A 15995-nucleotide genomic window follows, 5' to 3' on the forward strand; every position below is an offset into this window, starting at 1 on the left:
CTCTTATCTATTCCCGTAGCTCGGTCCCTATACGAAAAAAATGGGAACTTGGAATGGTGCGCACTGCACCAAAGCACGTGGTTGATTTTAAACTAAAATTTGAATTATTATTATTAGCAATTAAAACATTGCATTTTCGCATCAAACCCCATTTGTATAATTCTTTAGGAGAAAAAATTAAGGGCTTTTTTTGCATTTAGACCCCTGAGAAATTTTTATTTTAAAAATAGTCCTATCAAAATTTAATTTGTAAAAATGGCCCCGGGCCTGCCACGCAGGCGCCACGTCAGCGCCACGCGGGCAGGACTGGGCCAGTGTGTTAAGTTGAATACGGTGAACCATTCACCGTGTTCAAACACGGTGAATGGTTCACCGTGTTTAGTACATATTTTTTTTACGTATTTTTTGTATATTGAAAAGTAGAATAAGGAGTAAGGATATCAATAGGTATGGATATCCGAATTCAAATCCGAATAAATTATATATATATATATATACATAATTTATTTTTGTTTATTTATACAATATATAAAATATTTAATAATTTTTATTCCTTAGGTCTTCATCCAACCCAGCGGATTTTAAAAACTATACCGTTGGATGAAGATCTAAGAAATAAAAATTATTAAATATTTTATATATTGTATAAATAAATAAAAATAAATTACGTATATATATATAATTTATTCGGGTTTGGATTCGGATAATATTTCGGATATCCATACCTATTGACATCCCTACTTCTTATTCCACTTTTTAATATACAAAAAATACGTAAAAAACACGGTGAACTATTCACCGTGTTTAGACACGGTGAATGATTCACCGTGTTCAACTTAATATCCTGGCCTCAACCCTGCCCCCGTGGCGCTGACGTGGCGCCTGCGTGGCAGGGACAGGACCATTTTTGCAATTTTAATTTTGATAGGGCTTTTTTTAAGATAAAAATTGCTCAGGGGGCTATTTGCAAAAAAAGCCCAAAAATTAAACATGATTTCTCAAAAAATAATGCTATATTACTTTCCTAGAATATTAATGTGTTTTATCGATATATGCAATATTTTTGAGCCGCGCATATGGACTAACAAGAAAATCTTATGACGTTATAATTGTATGAATTCATAACACTGCTCTAATACTAATTATGCTCACTCTGTGGGTGAAAGTTAAAAACTGTCTTATTATTTTGTAATTCGTCTAAACATTCTAATTTTACTTAATCTTATCTTCAGCTTTTTGTGTTAGGGAGTAGGATTTACAGATGATGATTTTATTTTTTTAATCTTCGAATTCTAAATACGCATTTGACTAAAGTTGGAGTTAAAAAATAGGAGTGGCCATGGCCCATGGGTAAGTAAGTACATAACTTTATACGGGATAAAAGAGGGTGCTCGGGTTCTTCCTAATTTGTCCTGGTGAGTGCTCAGAGATGCGGACTCCCCACCCAACACTCGCCCACCGGCCAACACTAGCTTTTTACTGCATTGAGGCCACCACCGTGCACTTTTATTTTGTCGGTTCCCTCCCTTGGCCCGTTTGTTTTGGTGTGAGTGGAGTACTGGAGTGATGGAACTCAAGTTCTATCATTTTTATTATTTATTTTGATATAAGTAAAAAATATAATGTAACTCAAGTTACGTTCGAGCTCCACTTCGCCTACTCTCGACTTTCTCCTCTAAACTGTCGAACTCGACTTTCACTACACTCAATCTCCTCTAAAAAATTTATTAAACAGTAAAACCTAAACTCTACTTCCTTTATAATGGGTTAGAATTACCTTATTTATAATAAATTAGAATTATTTTTAAATAATAATAAAAAAATTAATTATATAATAGATTNTATTCATTCACCTAGAGTAATAGAGGATTTATATCATCATTTAAATGGTGATATTTTAAATTAATCAAAACAAACAACAGAACTCAAAAAACTAATTTTACCAGCACAAAGTTACATCAAAACAAACAATAGAAGTGATTGAATTTAACTTTCAGGCGGTACGAGTTACGTCAAAACAAACAACAAAAAAATAATCACACTTCAGAAAAACTCAAACACCACTACACTTGACTTACGTTGAATCTACAAATACGTCAATCCAAAGGCCCCCCCCCCTCTACGGGTAAGGACGAAGTCAAAAAGTATAAGCCCAAAAAGATCAATTAATTAAGAGGGTAAAAAACTAAATGGTCCATCAATTGCTAGAGAGAATACGGTCAAAACAGTTCTCAACATACTGTTCATTATTTGAATTTGGATTTGAAAATGCTGTAAATGGAGTAATGAACCGTCGCTGCGAATTTGGTGGGAGTACTTTTCGACCTGAGATCACTCTATTTACCATTCATCATCTGAGATTCTGAGTTTAGAGAAACATTCAACCGCCTCATGATGCACTTCATGCTAATTGAGTGGAAAATCAATGTAAGTATAACTCGGTAGCTTTGTGCGATCAAGTTATACATGCTCTCTCAAATATATTGGTCTGCGCAGTATTGGTGCATTCACTATTACATTTGTGCTTTTGTTTTTCTATTATATGTGTACACTTTTTTAGGAAGAGAATAAAAATTATAGAAAAATATAGTAAAAGATATTTTTTTTATAATATGATTTACAGATTGTACTTATTTAATTTAGATGTAATTTGTATAGTTTTGTCAAGAACATAAACAAAAATATATATATTATCCATCCCAACTCCTAAAATACTAGACATGCTCTAAATAGCGAGAAAATCTACTGTATCATATTTATACCACAATATCAATAATAAGTCAATCATATCTTTTTATTGAAAAAAAATATAATAAAAATATTTTTTTATAATTGTGATGAAATAAATAAATAAAAAAATTTTTGATTGATTGAAAATATCATGTCATCAGTGTAACTAAGCGCTACCTACAAGGAGAACTAAGGGCTCATTAGGCATAATTAACGAGTCCATCTATGGAGTCGTTTGGTACAATTTACAGTATAATTGAAAATACATATATAATTAGATATAAAATAATTGTAATTATATATTTTTTATTTGGTTGGATAGTAGTAAAATTTTATTATTTTATATATATGATGGTGAGATTATTCTAATATGCTGAAGAGAAACAAAATTATTTAAAAGATTTTTTTAAAAATAAATTTATTTTTATTTTAAAATTATTCTCTTTAACCATTGCAATTAGAATTGCAGTTAATTGGAGTGTGCAGTTGCAACTGCAATAGTAAGATTCAAATACTTATCTTCATACAATTGTAATTACAGTGAATTCCGTAGGACGGTGGATATACAATCAACATTGGCAACAATTTCTTGTGCTACCTCTCTCACTCCTTCAGGTGATATGCTTTTATATTTTTCAGTGAAATATAAAATAATGTTTATTTAACCAATTTATTTTTATATACGGAAGGTAACATATTATTCATTTCTTTTATTTTTTTTAAAAATAAATTTAGTTGAAAATGTGAATCAATTAGAATTCAAATTTGAAGCTTCGGGCACCAATCATTAAGCCTTTTGCCACTTGTGCTGGGACGGTTGTAGTTTTGTTTTTTAAATTGGATAAACTTCAAGTATCACTTTTATAGATTCGCACTTTCTTACTTTAGTACCCTATAGTTTAAAACGTCTCAATTTAGTATTCTGTGATTTTATATTTCTCTTTTCGTTAATATTTTGTTAAATTATATATAAAAAATTTCAAATATCCTATCTAAATTTATGAATATTCACTTTCGTATATTTTTATTTTTATTTTATCATTAATTTAATAAAAAAATTAGTAAAAAGGATAATTACAAAAAATAAAATTACGGAACTAAATTGATATATTTTAAATTACAAGGCAGTAAAATAAAAAAAAAACGAAATCTCGAAGTTTTTTTTTTAAAAAAAATTTGAACATTGCACGGTAGGATTAAAGCGTGGATGTACGGCGGATGTGCGTCGCGCGTGTGCAACAATTTCTCCCGCTCCCACCCTCTCTCTCCCCAGTCGAGTCGTTCCTCCGCACTCTCGCACCTTCTCCTTCCTTTCGCCTACGCCTCGCCGAGCGGGGAGCGACTCTTTAGCAGGTGCGTTAAATTATTACCCTGTTAATTACTGTTATTTTTTCTCGTATTTTCGATTTTTTTCTTGTTGCAATTTATAGTATTTTCCTAGCGAGGATCTCGTTCAATTTCTTATTTGCTGCGAATGCTTGGGAACAGATCTCATAGACCGGCTCCGAAGATATTTTGATGAGAAAATTGTCGCCGAATAGATGTTCTATTTAGATTCGATTTGATATTTTGGATTTGATAGAATTGTTTCTGAATCGGTTAATCGACATCCTAACTTTGCAGGATTGATTCCAAAAATCGGCATCAAAGATATTTTGATGAGAAAATTGTCGCCGAATAGATGTTTTATTTAGATTGGATTTGATATTTTGGAGTGGATCGGTAGAATTGTTTTCTTAATCGATTAACTGTTATTCATATCATTTCATTTCAAAGATAGGATGCAAAAAGCTGATTGTGTAATTGGCTTTGTAAATTTTGACATTGATCGAGCTGTTTGTCGATCCCGTCGTCGTCTTTTTGTCTCGATTGTTTCATCTTTATTCTGTTTTCTTGTAATCTTTATTCGATTTTCGCCAATTGAGTTTTCTAAAGATTTGACCATGTTTTATTAAAAGACAACTTACGTTCCCGCCATGGATCGAAGAGATTCGAACAACACGTTTGCTCGAGGAGAGCAGCATATTTTGCGCAATCCAACCAACATATCAGGCAAGAGGCCATTATGTTTGGACTCGGAGAAGCCGAATAATGAAAATAAGGTCACTCAATGTGAAGAGCCTGCAGTTTCTGCACACCAAGATATCAATAGCGAGTCGCAATTTCATGCAAGTAACAAAGAGAATGTAGTGAAAGGCAAAGGAATAATAGAAGCTCCACCGGGAAGTCATAGACACGTCTACGATCGAAAGGGGAAGTGTATCGACACGAAGGAAAACATTCCTCCGTACTTTGGTTCGAGAGAGTTGTCACCGGAGATGAAAGAAGATTGCAAGGAGGATTATGAAACAGATAATGTAGATACAGTGAGGTACGCACGTCGAACTGAGATTGATCTGAATAGATCAGCTGATTTCAGCGATATTAATTTGGATATCTTCGATAGAACGGAAAATAGGTTGAAGTTTGATGCCGGGGGATGTTCTTCACGATACGATCCTTTAGGGTGCTCGAGACCGTCTGGGCCACTAAATTCGGAAATGGGTGGTTCAAAAGAATTTTTAAATATACATGCTGCTCCAAATAGTGAGAGCATCAAGGGACAAAGCTGCGTCAATTTGGACAAATCATGTACTTGTTCTTTCTGCGTTAAAGGTAGTAGTTTGTTTTCTTTATTCCGTAGAAAGTATCTGTTGGATGTGCTCAAATTGGCATAGAATGGCAGTGCCCAAGAGTTTTTTTTTTCTTTTTTTGCTTCTAGGAGACTGACATTTTGTTATGCTGCTTGCTTAGCTGCTTATATGTGGACGGATCTCCAATACCAGGACCTTAGGGGCCGGCTCGCTGGTAAGCTTTTGCAATATTTTCTAGGATTTTGGTTTATCTCTTTACCTGCGAGAGTTTATTTTTAGTCCATGTTGATCTGTACAGTGATTGTTTTTCTTGTTGTTGTTCTTGTTGATTTGGTTCCTTCTAGGTATTGACAAATTTATGTTATTTTGTTTTAGCATTGAAGAAGAGCAGAGGACTTGCCAGGAAGTTGTTGGGCAGTTGTTGTGATCATGAACCTGCCCGCAGGACTACTTCAGAAAGCTCACAACAATCTGCAGACACGGAATTTCAACTTATGGAACAGTGGAGGTCACTATTCCTTTATACGGAGAATGCCCTTGATCGTGAGACATCGAAGATTGTAAGTCACTTTGAAATTGCTCATGTTTTTGTTGGCTTAAAGGGGTTAGCATCCTGCCTTATGGCGGGAAGTCAGGTTGGACTGAGTTACGTTTGAAATGGCGGGAGGTCAGGTTGGATCGAGTTTAGATTTAAAATTTAAAATTTTTATTTTTGAGGACTAAAACAAAAAACGTGCAAAGTTTAGGGATCAAAATTAACATACAAAAGGATGCCCAGTAGGCGCTGAAGTAGCAATTCCGTTAATTTTAACACTTTTTTATCGGCTAGGACGTAATTGCAATAAAATCAAGCGATTAGGGACTCAATTGCCAGGAAAAAAAAAGGTTGGGACCCAAGAGAAAATTTTGTGCAAAGGTTAGGGACCAATGGTGTAATTAACCCTTTGATTTTCTTTTCTCTTTTTTTTTTTTTTTGTTGTCAAGAGGCCTCTTCATTTGTCGAACCATGACTTAACTTAGTGTCATCTTTGCCTGTGCATTCTCAATGTTGTTTGTTGGTGCTACCGTTCTTTATCACAGTGCCATAGTTTAACTTGCATAAATTCCACATTTTCCTTTATGCATGATAATTATATCATGTTATGCAGAAACGTATCCTCTGTTTCTTGCTTTTAACTATAAACATGTTTATTGGAGGGCTTATAATCATGAACTCTTTTATCAGAAATGTTGATTTGTTATTTTATGTAGCAATCCACACTTCAGAGGATGGGCGAGCTGAGAGAAAACTGCAAGAAAGATCTTCTCAAAACCAGCAAAGGTTCTTTAGATTAATACTAATGTGCGATACTTACTTTTTGACCGACATGATGCCTCCGAAATAATCTTTTGTAATTGAGTTCTAATCATAGTGTATTGAGTCAATGTCGATGAGATTCAAGCTATCTCTAACAAAGTGATTGTAAGCTAGAATCTTAGTTCTTGTAAATAGTCCTTGAATTCGAAAAAAATAAAATAAAAACAATAATGTCAGGAACATTTGGTTTCACTGCATTTACTTGACTTTGTAAGTCCGCAATCATCCCATATTGAAATTGATATGCATCATATATAATCTCTCGAAGTTCAAAATAATTTTGCTGCTGCAGCAGATTGTTTACGCATCTGATTGAATGCGTTACTTCAATCTATGAATGTGCAATGCTTGTTTATTTACATTTTGTAAGTTGAAATGTGCAATTTGTTTAGCAATTGTATATATTGCGGAGAGGATGTATATGCTTGGAAAACATTCTACGAGCTCTTCTTATGTGAGAAAGAACTTGTTCTGCTTAGAGGAAGAAAAAGGGGAACTTGGTAGTGTGATGTTTGTCGTACTGCTATTCTGGAGTACATCTATCTTGTATCTATATATACATTATGTTTTCGATGATGCATTTGTCGAGAGGTTTGGTTTTGGCCGCAAGCCCATCATTGTTCAGATCAGTTTTCACTTAAACTGATGATGATGGATTTTAACTTGTATTGAGGCAATTTCTCAGTTGTATCCTTCTGCGAACATGACAATTACAAGTTTAACCAGTGATTCTTTATGCGAAACTTGATTCGACCACCATAGTTCTTTTTTTGCATAAATAATAACATGAACTGCGGGAAATGCAAGTTTTCGCTGCCCGCTGTAGTACGAAAATATTTTGTAAATTTCACTTTACTGGGACCAGGTTACTTTGCATGGTGTCAGAAGCATCATCTAGTATGAAAGAAGAGTGAAACCCATAGTTTGTTTTTTTTTTTTTTTTTTTTTTTCACCTTTTTGCCGCTTACTCAGAGGCCCAAGCTGCTACCAACTTATATGCTCAGTTTATTAGACTTAATGAATGAAGCAGGTAGCTTGCTACCTATTTATCAAAAAAAATGTCTCTTTGGATTTTGTTTGGTGTAAAAGGCTCGCAGCATGCAGAATCGAAAGTTCGTCGTTATGTTAGTGTTGCTAGTGGATGCAGTTGAGCCTGAAGATTGGAGGCTCGCTGCGCAATTCTGAATGGCATTCAAAATGAATACCATTCTTCGCAATCTTTGCTCCTGCCGTAATATTTCTCTACAAGTTTAAGCTTTTAGAATAACCAGTGTTAACCAAGTCGGAAAGAACAGCAGATGGTAAGTTCGAATACAAGTAGGCTTTTAGTGCTACACTTAATCTTATAACAAAAGAAATTCTACGTATAGTTTTTGTTAATTTCAGAGGTTGAAGTTTAATACTTAAAACGTTGTGGAGCGTACGTGCTTCTTTATCTATATTTACACTCGTATGCACTCGCCCCATCGTACTGTCGCGTGCGATCCATGTATTATTACCCACGATCACGTGCATCGGACGGCCACCATTGCGAATAAGCAACGAACAATGTGCTGAGTTTACGTGAGAGAGCAATTACAACCGTCCGATCAAGATCCAACGGGTAATATCCTCGAACGGCGCACTCTCTCATATTCCCATCTGATGCCTCCCTAGACGATGCCTAAATAGCCGCCACCCGTTTCTCATGTGAGGCGAAATAACGAAACTGCCCCGGCCGACCCGGCCAAACCCTAGGGGCATTTTCGTAATCCTGTCGCCTATAAGAGGATCGTCATGCGCACTAGGGTTAATCCCTCTCTCCACAGCGCGACTTCGGAGTTCTCGGGCCGCCGATCCAAGTCTCGCTCCCTCTCTCCCCTCGATCTACTCTCGTCGGTTCGAGTTTGGTGAGATCCACGTCTCCTTGGGTTATTTTTGTTGCTAATTTCGGCGATTCTCTTCTTTGATCGCCGTAAAAATGTTTAATTTGTGTTTTTTTTTTTTTAATCTGAGATGCTGATCTATACCTAAATGATGATCTTTGTTTAGATATGTTGTAGTATTTTGTTGTTAGATGTGTGTAGATTATCTTCTGTTTGTGTTGTTGTGGTTGTGAGGCGATGCATATGATTGATCTGTTTTTCGCTCTTAAACTCTAAGGTTGCTGGCACTCTGTGTTTAGATGTTCTTGTTATCAACATGCTGAAATTTTCTTAAATCTATCTTGTTTATGGGATGTTTTTTTTAGATCTGTTTCTATTCTAGCCTCCTTACTTTTAGATATCTCTTTTGTGATGATTAATCTTTGTTTGCTGTCGATGTGCTACGATCTGTAGGAATTTGTTGACGTTTGATTTATTTTTTTAAGAATTGGTTGCTTTGTTGTGCATCATGTCCAATGATTGTGATCTATATATGGTTATTTATTATTTTTCCAGATAGTCTAAGGATGCCTTATTTACAATTTGTTCAGATTGTCTTAAGGATGCCTTTCCTCCTCTTACATTTCTAATTTTACTGTTTGAAGAAACTTGTCTGGGTATCAGTTTGATTTTTTAGTGTTATTGTTTTCAGGAATATCAACCGTTTATGTGTGGAAGAAATGTAGCATATGGCTGATAATCTAAAGAAGCCTATGAATTTTTCTAGAAGATTTAACTCCTTGCTCTTTTAATTTAAGTTCAGATGAATTGATTATCTAATATATTAGCCTTATCAAGAATTTTCCACTATGAGTTATCACTTCAGTAGATTCAGTAGAACCATTTCTGGTGTATTGTTTTTCCAAAGCACTTAGTTTATGACTTGTTTGTCATTGACAGCTTTGTGATCCTTTAGACTCTCACCAAATCTACACAAATGATAGACGGCACTCTAGGTTGTATGTTTGTTTTTATTAATAACACTGCACTGAAAATCGTGTGAGATAAGTGAAAGCTTTATTCAATATTTTGGTTTGAATGAGAGGCTTCTCTAATACATTTATCCTTGTGTCTTTGTAATTTTTCACTAATTAGCCCCGATAAAAACAGCATTTTAATGCTTATATATCTTTCTAGTATTATATTATATAAATTCTAATTACCTTGTTGTACATTCTCTGCAGTTTTTAGCATTTAACCATGGGTAAGGAGAAGGTTCACATCAACATTGTGGTCATCGGCCACGTTGACTCTGGAAAGTCGACCACCACCGGGCACCTTATCTACAAGCTCGGAGGTATCGACAAGCGTGTTATTGAAAGATTCGAGAAGGAAGCCGCTGAGATGAACAAGAGGTCGTTCAAGTATGCTTGGGTGCTCGACAAGCTTAAGGCTGAGCGTGAGCGTGGTATCACTATTGATATTGCTCTCTGGAAATTCGAGACCACCAAATACTATTGCACAGTCATTGATGCCCCCGGACACCGTGACTTTATCAAGAACATGATCACGGGGACCTCCCAGGCGGACTGTGCTGTCCTCATCATTGATTCCACCACTGGTGGTTTTGAGGCTGGTATCTCCAAGGACGGCCAGACTCGTGAGCATGCTCTTCTTGCGTTCACTCTTGGCGTGAAGCAGATGATCTGTTGTTGTAACAAGGTATACCTTCTTGCCGCCTCTGGTGTTATGCTTGCGGTGTAAAGTTTTTTTGGGTTGATAACTGATACTATCTCAGAACGTTGAATCCTATTTAAATTTCCTCCTCCATAATGTCAACTCAATAATTTTGGGCCTGGCATTATGAAGCATGAACACAGGCTCAATTGATCTACATTTTGGAGGGAAAAGTGTCTCATCAGCGTCATCTGCTTTGTAAGCTAAGAAAATTGCTAAATTGGGCAAGTTTCTTGGAAAAAATTGATAAAATTGAAACTCTGTAATGTAATTGGAATTGGATGTAAAATTTACTATTTTGTTGTTCAGCAGGTCCTTTTAATCTCATTACTTAACACACTTTTAATAAATGTTTATCCTACTATGTTTTGACAGATGGATGCCACCACCCCCAAGTACTCGAAGGCGAGATATGATGAAATTGTTAAGGAAGTCTCCTCCTACCTTAAGAAGGTTGGGTACAACCCCGATAAGATTCCCTTTGTGCCCATCTCTGGTTTTGAGGGTGACAACATGATTGAGCGCTCCACCAACCTGGACTGGTACAAGGGTCCCACCCTTCTTGAGGCCCTGGACTTGATCCAGGAGCCCAAGCGCCCCACAGACAAGCCCCTCCGCCTTCCGCTGCAGGACGTCTACAAGATTGGTGGTATTGGCACCGTCCCTGTGGGCCGTGTCGAAACTGGTGTCCTCAAGCCCGGTATGGTTGTCACCTTTGGACCTACTGGCCTAACGACTGAAGTTAAGTCGGTCGAGATGCACCACGAGGCCCTCCAGGAGGCCCTCCCCGGTGACAATGTTGGCTTCAACGTGAAGAACGTTGCCGTGAAGGACTTGAAGCGTGGCTTTGTTGCCTCCAACTCCAAGGATGACCCTGCCAAGGAGGCTGCCAACTTTACCTCTCAGGTCATCATCATGAACCACCCCGGTCAGATCGGCAATGGCTATGCTCCTGTTCTTGACTGCCACACTTCCCACATTGCCGTCAAGTTTGCTGAGATCTTGACCAAGATCGACCGTCGCTCCGGTAAGGAGCTTGAGAAGGAGCCCAAGTTCTTGAAGAATGGAGATGCTGGATTCGTCAAGATGGTTCCTACTAAGCCGATGGTGGTGGAGACGTTCTCCGAGTACCCGCCCTTGGGTAGGTTTGCTGTGAGGGACATGAGGCAGACGGTGGCCGTTGGTGTTATCAAGAGTGTCGAGAAGAAGGATCCCAGTGGAGCCAAGGTCACGAAGGCTGCTCAGAAAAAGAAATGAACCGCGGAGGAGATCGGGGCGTCAGTTTTGGTTGCAGTCGTCGTTGTTAGTAGTTGTAGTGTGGTGTCTTTATTTTCGTGTCGTTGGGATGAGTTGTCCGGTTTGGTATCTGGTGTCTGGATGCAGAACTGGGTGCTTGACCGTCGGTGGCGTTCTTGAATCGTCGGTGTTGATCTATGCGATGTGTTGTTGTCAAGTATTTGAGACTGCTTGCAGGTGTCAGCCTTTTCTTTTCTAATGTTTTCTATTGAGTCTTGTGTCATGAATGAGATGTTGAGATGTTTGCTGTTTTATCGCCGACCTGTCATATTGTGGTACTTTTTAAGCAGGAATTTAGAGTATTTTGAAATAAATTAGTGTTTCGGTATTACTACTGTTTTGATCATTTCTCGAGTTGGGCAGCTTTAGCTTTGGCTATTGCAGGTTTCGAGAATCAATGTTTACTGCAAGTCTTTGTATTAATTGCTCTAATTTGTTTGGTGAATGATCTTCTCCAGTCTTCACGCTTCTTTGAGATTCATGACGCCCATCACGTACCGAGATTCGTGCTGCCTGTCATGGGTACCGACCCCTGCCAAATTTCATATCAGATATTTATATGATCCCGCCTGCTTGAGACTGTTAGCAGTCCAAACCTCCTCAGTCAGTTTCTTGTATGAGATCTTTTCTACAGCGTATTGGAATCATATATATTTTAGAGCAAGATCTCAGATTCTCAGAGCATATTATTGAAAAAAGATCAAAATTATTGATTGGCAAATTTCATAGGTAAATGTCATTCATTTCCAGTAGATTTTATGAAGAGCGCTTTATAGAAGATTCTTATTTAGGGTTGGATTCTCTTCAATTTGCTAGTTATGTAGGGAACCATCAAACTCATTTTTTTGGAGAAACAAGTATTAAATTGGAGAAGAAAAACAATCATAGAGGGACTCACTGGATCATTAATCATCGAGCTCCAATTGAGGAAAAAACCTGGAAAGTCGGCATTAGAAAGGCTAAATAGTGCCTCGAGTCATACAAAACTAGAAAGACACCTTAGAGTACCAATTGATGAACAAACCTAGAAAGTCGGCATTAGAAAGGTTAAAAAGGGCTTCAAGTCATATAAACCAGAAAGACACCTTGAGTACAATCTCTGCAAAGGAAAACACAAGCTGGTCGTAGCGCAACAAACAGCAAGCAGAATGTTGTGAGCGTATCTCAAAAAACATTCCTCGAAGTCACAGCAGTAAACTAAAAGCTGCGTTATATATGATAAGATGCCACCTAAAAGGCCGACATGCTAAGCCAACAGCTATTAAAAAGAGGATCAGCAAATGAGCTACAAACTTCAACATCATCGATTCCAATTTTCCATACTTCAAGTTTCTAATAGTCGGTCAGTACATAGCCATCTCAAATTCATTAGATTACACTATTCGACATATTAATGAAAAGAACATGAACATGGCCAATCGATTCAGTTCCACATCAACACCAACATATCCCGAATAGTCTCATTGGCACTCATTGGCAACTCTCAACACCAACATATCCCGAAATGTCTCATCAGCCGGTTCTTCTAAATCTCCCCGAGATAAATCTGCTTGTCACTGCTGCAAGATCCTATTATGGGTTCGGTTGGATGGAACACAGTCTCATTAACTGACCCATTGTGCCCCGGAAGCTTATACAAAATCCTCCTTGACGTAGTGTCCCAGATGTACACCATTCTATCCGCACTCCCTGCAGTAACCTTGCTTCCATCAGGTGACCAGCTACACTTCAACAAGTTCTTCTCAAAATTATGTTGGTGCCCCACAAAAATCTTAATGCACCGGTTCTGTGGGGCATAGGGCCGCATATCCCAAATCCTAAGTGTACAGTCCATTCCATTGGTCAACAAATATGACCCATCGGGGCTCAGCTGCATCCCCGTTATCATATCACCATGCCCTTGAAGAGTCATCATCACCTCGTTCCTTCTAAGATCCCACACCTTCACATCATTGTCCAATCCCCCAGTATAAATCTTATCGGCTGCATCTGAAAAACTGACGGCCGTGATCTGATACTTATCAGGGAAAGTCTGGATCGCACCCCTCTGCCGCAAGTCCCACAATTTTGCCGTGCCGTCATCAGAGCCGCTCACAACGAGAGGCGGCCCACGGCGCGAAATGCAGCACGAGTTTACAAATGAAGAATGCTCGGCCATTTTCTTCACTTGCTTGCCTGTTTCAACATCCCAAGCCCTAATAGTCTTGTCGGGGCTTGCGGAGATAATCTGGCTCCCGTCGGTTGTCCACTGCAAGTCAAGGATTGCGTTCTTGTGCCCTCTCAGGACCATGAAGTTCTTGCAGTCGCCGTGGACATACCACAGGAAGATGTCCTTGTCATGGGACCCAGATGCTATCACAGTTCCAGCTGGGTTGAACTTCATGCAGTATATGGCACTCTGATGGCCGGTGAGCAGCATGATTGGGGATTCCAGGCTGGATGTTCGCTGCTTCCCACCTGGACCTGCGATTTGAAGGGCATTTTGGGAAACAGAAGCCAATTCCATTCCTGGTCTGCGGCCTACCACACCCAAATTATTGTCTCCAGGGACAGAAAGCATATTTTTCTTAATCTTCTATTTAGTGGTATACGAAGAAGGAAAAATCTCACCTGTGACCATTAATAATGAATAGTTTTAAACGTTCGTCAAGCTCACGAAGGAGAATAATCGAAGCGCATAACTACTTAAACTAGTTACACTGATGATTCTATATCTATATAGTAATATGCCAGTGTCAAATACAAGTACTATGAGCAAAATTTTACAGGTATGACGTCTGATCTATCAACATCATTTGTGAATATGATGTTCCGAGGGCAAGCAGCAGTGTGAAGCGCATACATTCATACGAAGAAATTGAAACATGAGGTGAAAGGAATGGATATTTTTGCATGACTTGACGAGAAATTTCAGCTATAACAGAAAAAAAAAAAAAAGGTTGTTCATTTGATTGATTTCAATAAGATGGAAGAACTTCATGAAAGCAGTAAAATCCTTTCTAAAGAACGAGCACATTTAACATATTGAATCGAAAGCTGTAACATACATAATTGCATATCATGATGTATATGCTACTTAATATATCACTTAACCGTAACTATTACACTGCGCGAAAAAATAGCCTCTACTCTCGTCTCTATTACAACTATAACATATGTCGCTGGTTCGACCTTCGAGCTACACAATATCCAGCACGTAGCAGTTACAGACAAATTTTTATGTCAACATTTTTTTTTTTTTTGGTTTNGACAAGGTACTTTGTTCTTTACTTTTTACGTGCGCTAATTTTGTTCTTTTATCATAATCATATATGTTCTTCATCTTCGGAAACGTGATTATTTGGTTTCTTACCGATGTACAACTTAGCTTGCTAGTCTCTACCATTTTCGTAGAATTTTGAGATAAATGAAAATCTCTTTAAGATAACACTAAAGACTCCTAAAATCATATTGTCACAATAAACATTTTGTAAGTAACCAAATAATCACGTTTCCGAAGATGAAGAACATATATGATTATGATAAAAGAACAAAATTAGCGCACGTAAAAAGTAAAGAACAAAGTACCTTGTCGTCTCCAAATAAAGACCAGTATGAAGTTAACTAGTAACGCACAAATCCATTTAATTTTAGGGTTAGGGTTAGGGTTAGAAGGAGGTGCGGAGGGGAGAAGCGGAGGTGAGAGAGAGAGAGAGAGAGAGAGAGAGAGAGAGCGCGATCGGGAAAGAGATCTAAAGGGAGTAACCAGGCCAAACCCAGTGAGATTTAGGGTTAGGGTTTCTCCACGGGGTTAGGGCACGGGAAAAGTCGGCGACGAAGGGTATAAACGTAAATTTTGTTGGGAAGCAACTTGATCTTTGGGTGTAAATGGGCTTATAATGGGCCCCGATGTACTTTAAAAAAAAAAATTAGAAATTTTAATGCACTTCCAATAATTTTTTTTTTTTTTTAATGCTACGAAATTATGAAGATAGACCTTCATTAGTAGATAAGCATATAACAATATTAATAAATTACGCCTAAATTATTAACACCCAACAAAGCCCATTGGTGCAGTGCATTATTGGGCTTTTGGCCCAAGTTGCATATGGTCTCATGGGCCTCTATGTTCTATTACAGGAAGGGATACTTTTTCCCATAAAAAAACAAAAAATCAGCTGATTAAATTTTTAATATAGTAAATAGGTTGAAAAGGTACAAACACTCCTATACTTTTTGCCATTTCGAAAATATTTGAGTGCTACTGCGATACTTACTTGTTACCATTATATGTTGTTGATGTTTTGAGGTATAGTACTTGTAAATTTTTATTGATTTAATTTGTCAATACATCAGCATCATATAAGATGCTTTTTTATAGAAAATGAAATATAACCGACCATCTCTAGAGCAAGCGGC

General features: G+C 37.5%; 3 protein-coding genes across 5 annotated transcripts; 2 read left to right on the forward strand and 1 right to left on the reverse strand.

The window, feature by feature from the left end:
• On the forward strand, positions 3974–6917 carry LOC109711359. Of its 3 annotated transcripts, none has more exons than XM_020234357.1 (5): positions 3974–4083; positions 4354–5385; positions 5524–5577; positions 5739–5923; positions 6615–6917. In XM_020234357.1, exons 2-5 carry the CDS (start codon positions 4707–4709, stop codon positions 6696–6698), a joined length of 1002 nt encoding a protein of 333 aa, XP_020089946.1. In that variant the 5' UTR covers positions 3974–4083; positions 4354–4706; the 3' UTR covers positions 6699–6917. The 3 variants fall into 3 exon arrangements, with proteins under 3 accessions (XP_020089946.1, XP_020089945.1, XP_020089947.1); XM_020234356.1 differs by having other exon boundaries at positions 4689–5385; XM_020234358.1 differs by lacking the exon at positions 3974–4083 and having other exon boundaries at positions 4094–5101; positions 5177–5385.
• LOC109711518 (elongation factor 1-alpha) lies at positions 8479–11925 on the forward strand. Its single transcript, XM_020234612.1, has 3 exons — positions 8479–8609; positions 9809–10286; positions 10677–11925. Exons 2-3 carry the CDS (start codon positions 9825–9827, stop codon positions 11556–11558), a joined length of 1344 nt encoding a protein of 447 aa, XP_020090201.1. The 5' UTR covers positions 8479–8609; positions 9809–9824; the 3' UTR covers positions 11559–11925.
• LOC109711434 (U5 small nuclear ribonucleoprotein 40 kDa protein) lies at positions 12791–15402 on the reverse strand. The gene is made up of 2 exons (XM_020234462.1): positions 15165–15402; positions 12791–14207 (listed from the first exon to the last, which is right to left on the reverse strand). The coding sequence occupies exon 2, from the start codon at positions 14155–14157 to the stop codon at positions 13123–13125; it is 1035 nt and encodes a 344-aa protein (XP_020090051.1). The 5' UTR covers positions 14158–14207; positions 15165–15402; the 3' UTR covers positions 12791–13122.

Source organism: Ananas comosus, linkage group 6 (genome assembly GCF_001540865.1).
Source record: "Ananas comosus cultivar F153 linkage group 6, ASM154086v1, whole genome shotgun sequence".
Classification (NCBI taxonomy): domain Eukaryota; kingdom Viridiplantae; phylum Streptophyta; class Magnoliopsida; order Poales; family Bromeliaceae; genus Ananas; species Ananas comosus.

What these genes read in the sequence shown, in the direction of transcription:
- LOC109711434 (XM_020234462.1), bottom strand. Translation starts at nt 14,157, where the DNA reads ATGCTTTCTGTCCCTGGAGACAATAATTTGGGTGTGGTAGGCCGCAGA.
- LOC109711359 (XM_020234357.1), top strand. Translation starts at nt 4,707, where the DNA reads ATGGATCGAAGAGATTCGAACAACACGTTTGCTCGAGGAGAGCAGCAT. An exon ending in TTGTTCTTTCTGCGTTAAAG is followed by an intron (nt 5,386 to 5,523) that starts GTAGTAGTTTGT and finishes CTGCTTGCTTAG; the next exon opens with CTGCTTATATGTGGACGGAT. An exon ending in ATCGTGAGACATCGAAGATT is followed by an intron (nt 5,924 to 6,614) that starts GTAAGTCACTTT and finishes TATTTTATGTAG; the next exon opens with CAATCCACACTTCAGAGGAT.
- LOC109711518 (XM_020234612.1), top strand. Translation starts at nt 9,825, where the DNA reads ATGGGTAAGGAGAAGGTTCACATCAACATTGTGGTCATCGGCCACGTT. An exon ending in TGATCTGTTGTTGTAACAAG is followed by an intron (nt 10,287 to 10,676) that starts GTATACCTTCTT and finishes ATGTTTTGACAG; the next exon opens with ATGGATGCCACCACCCCCAA.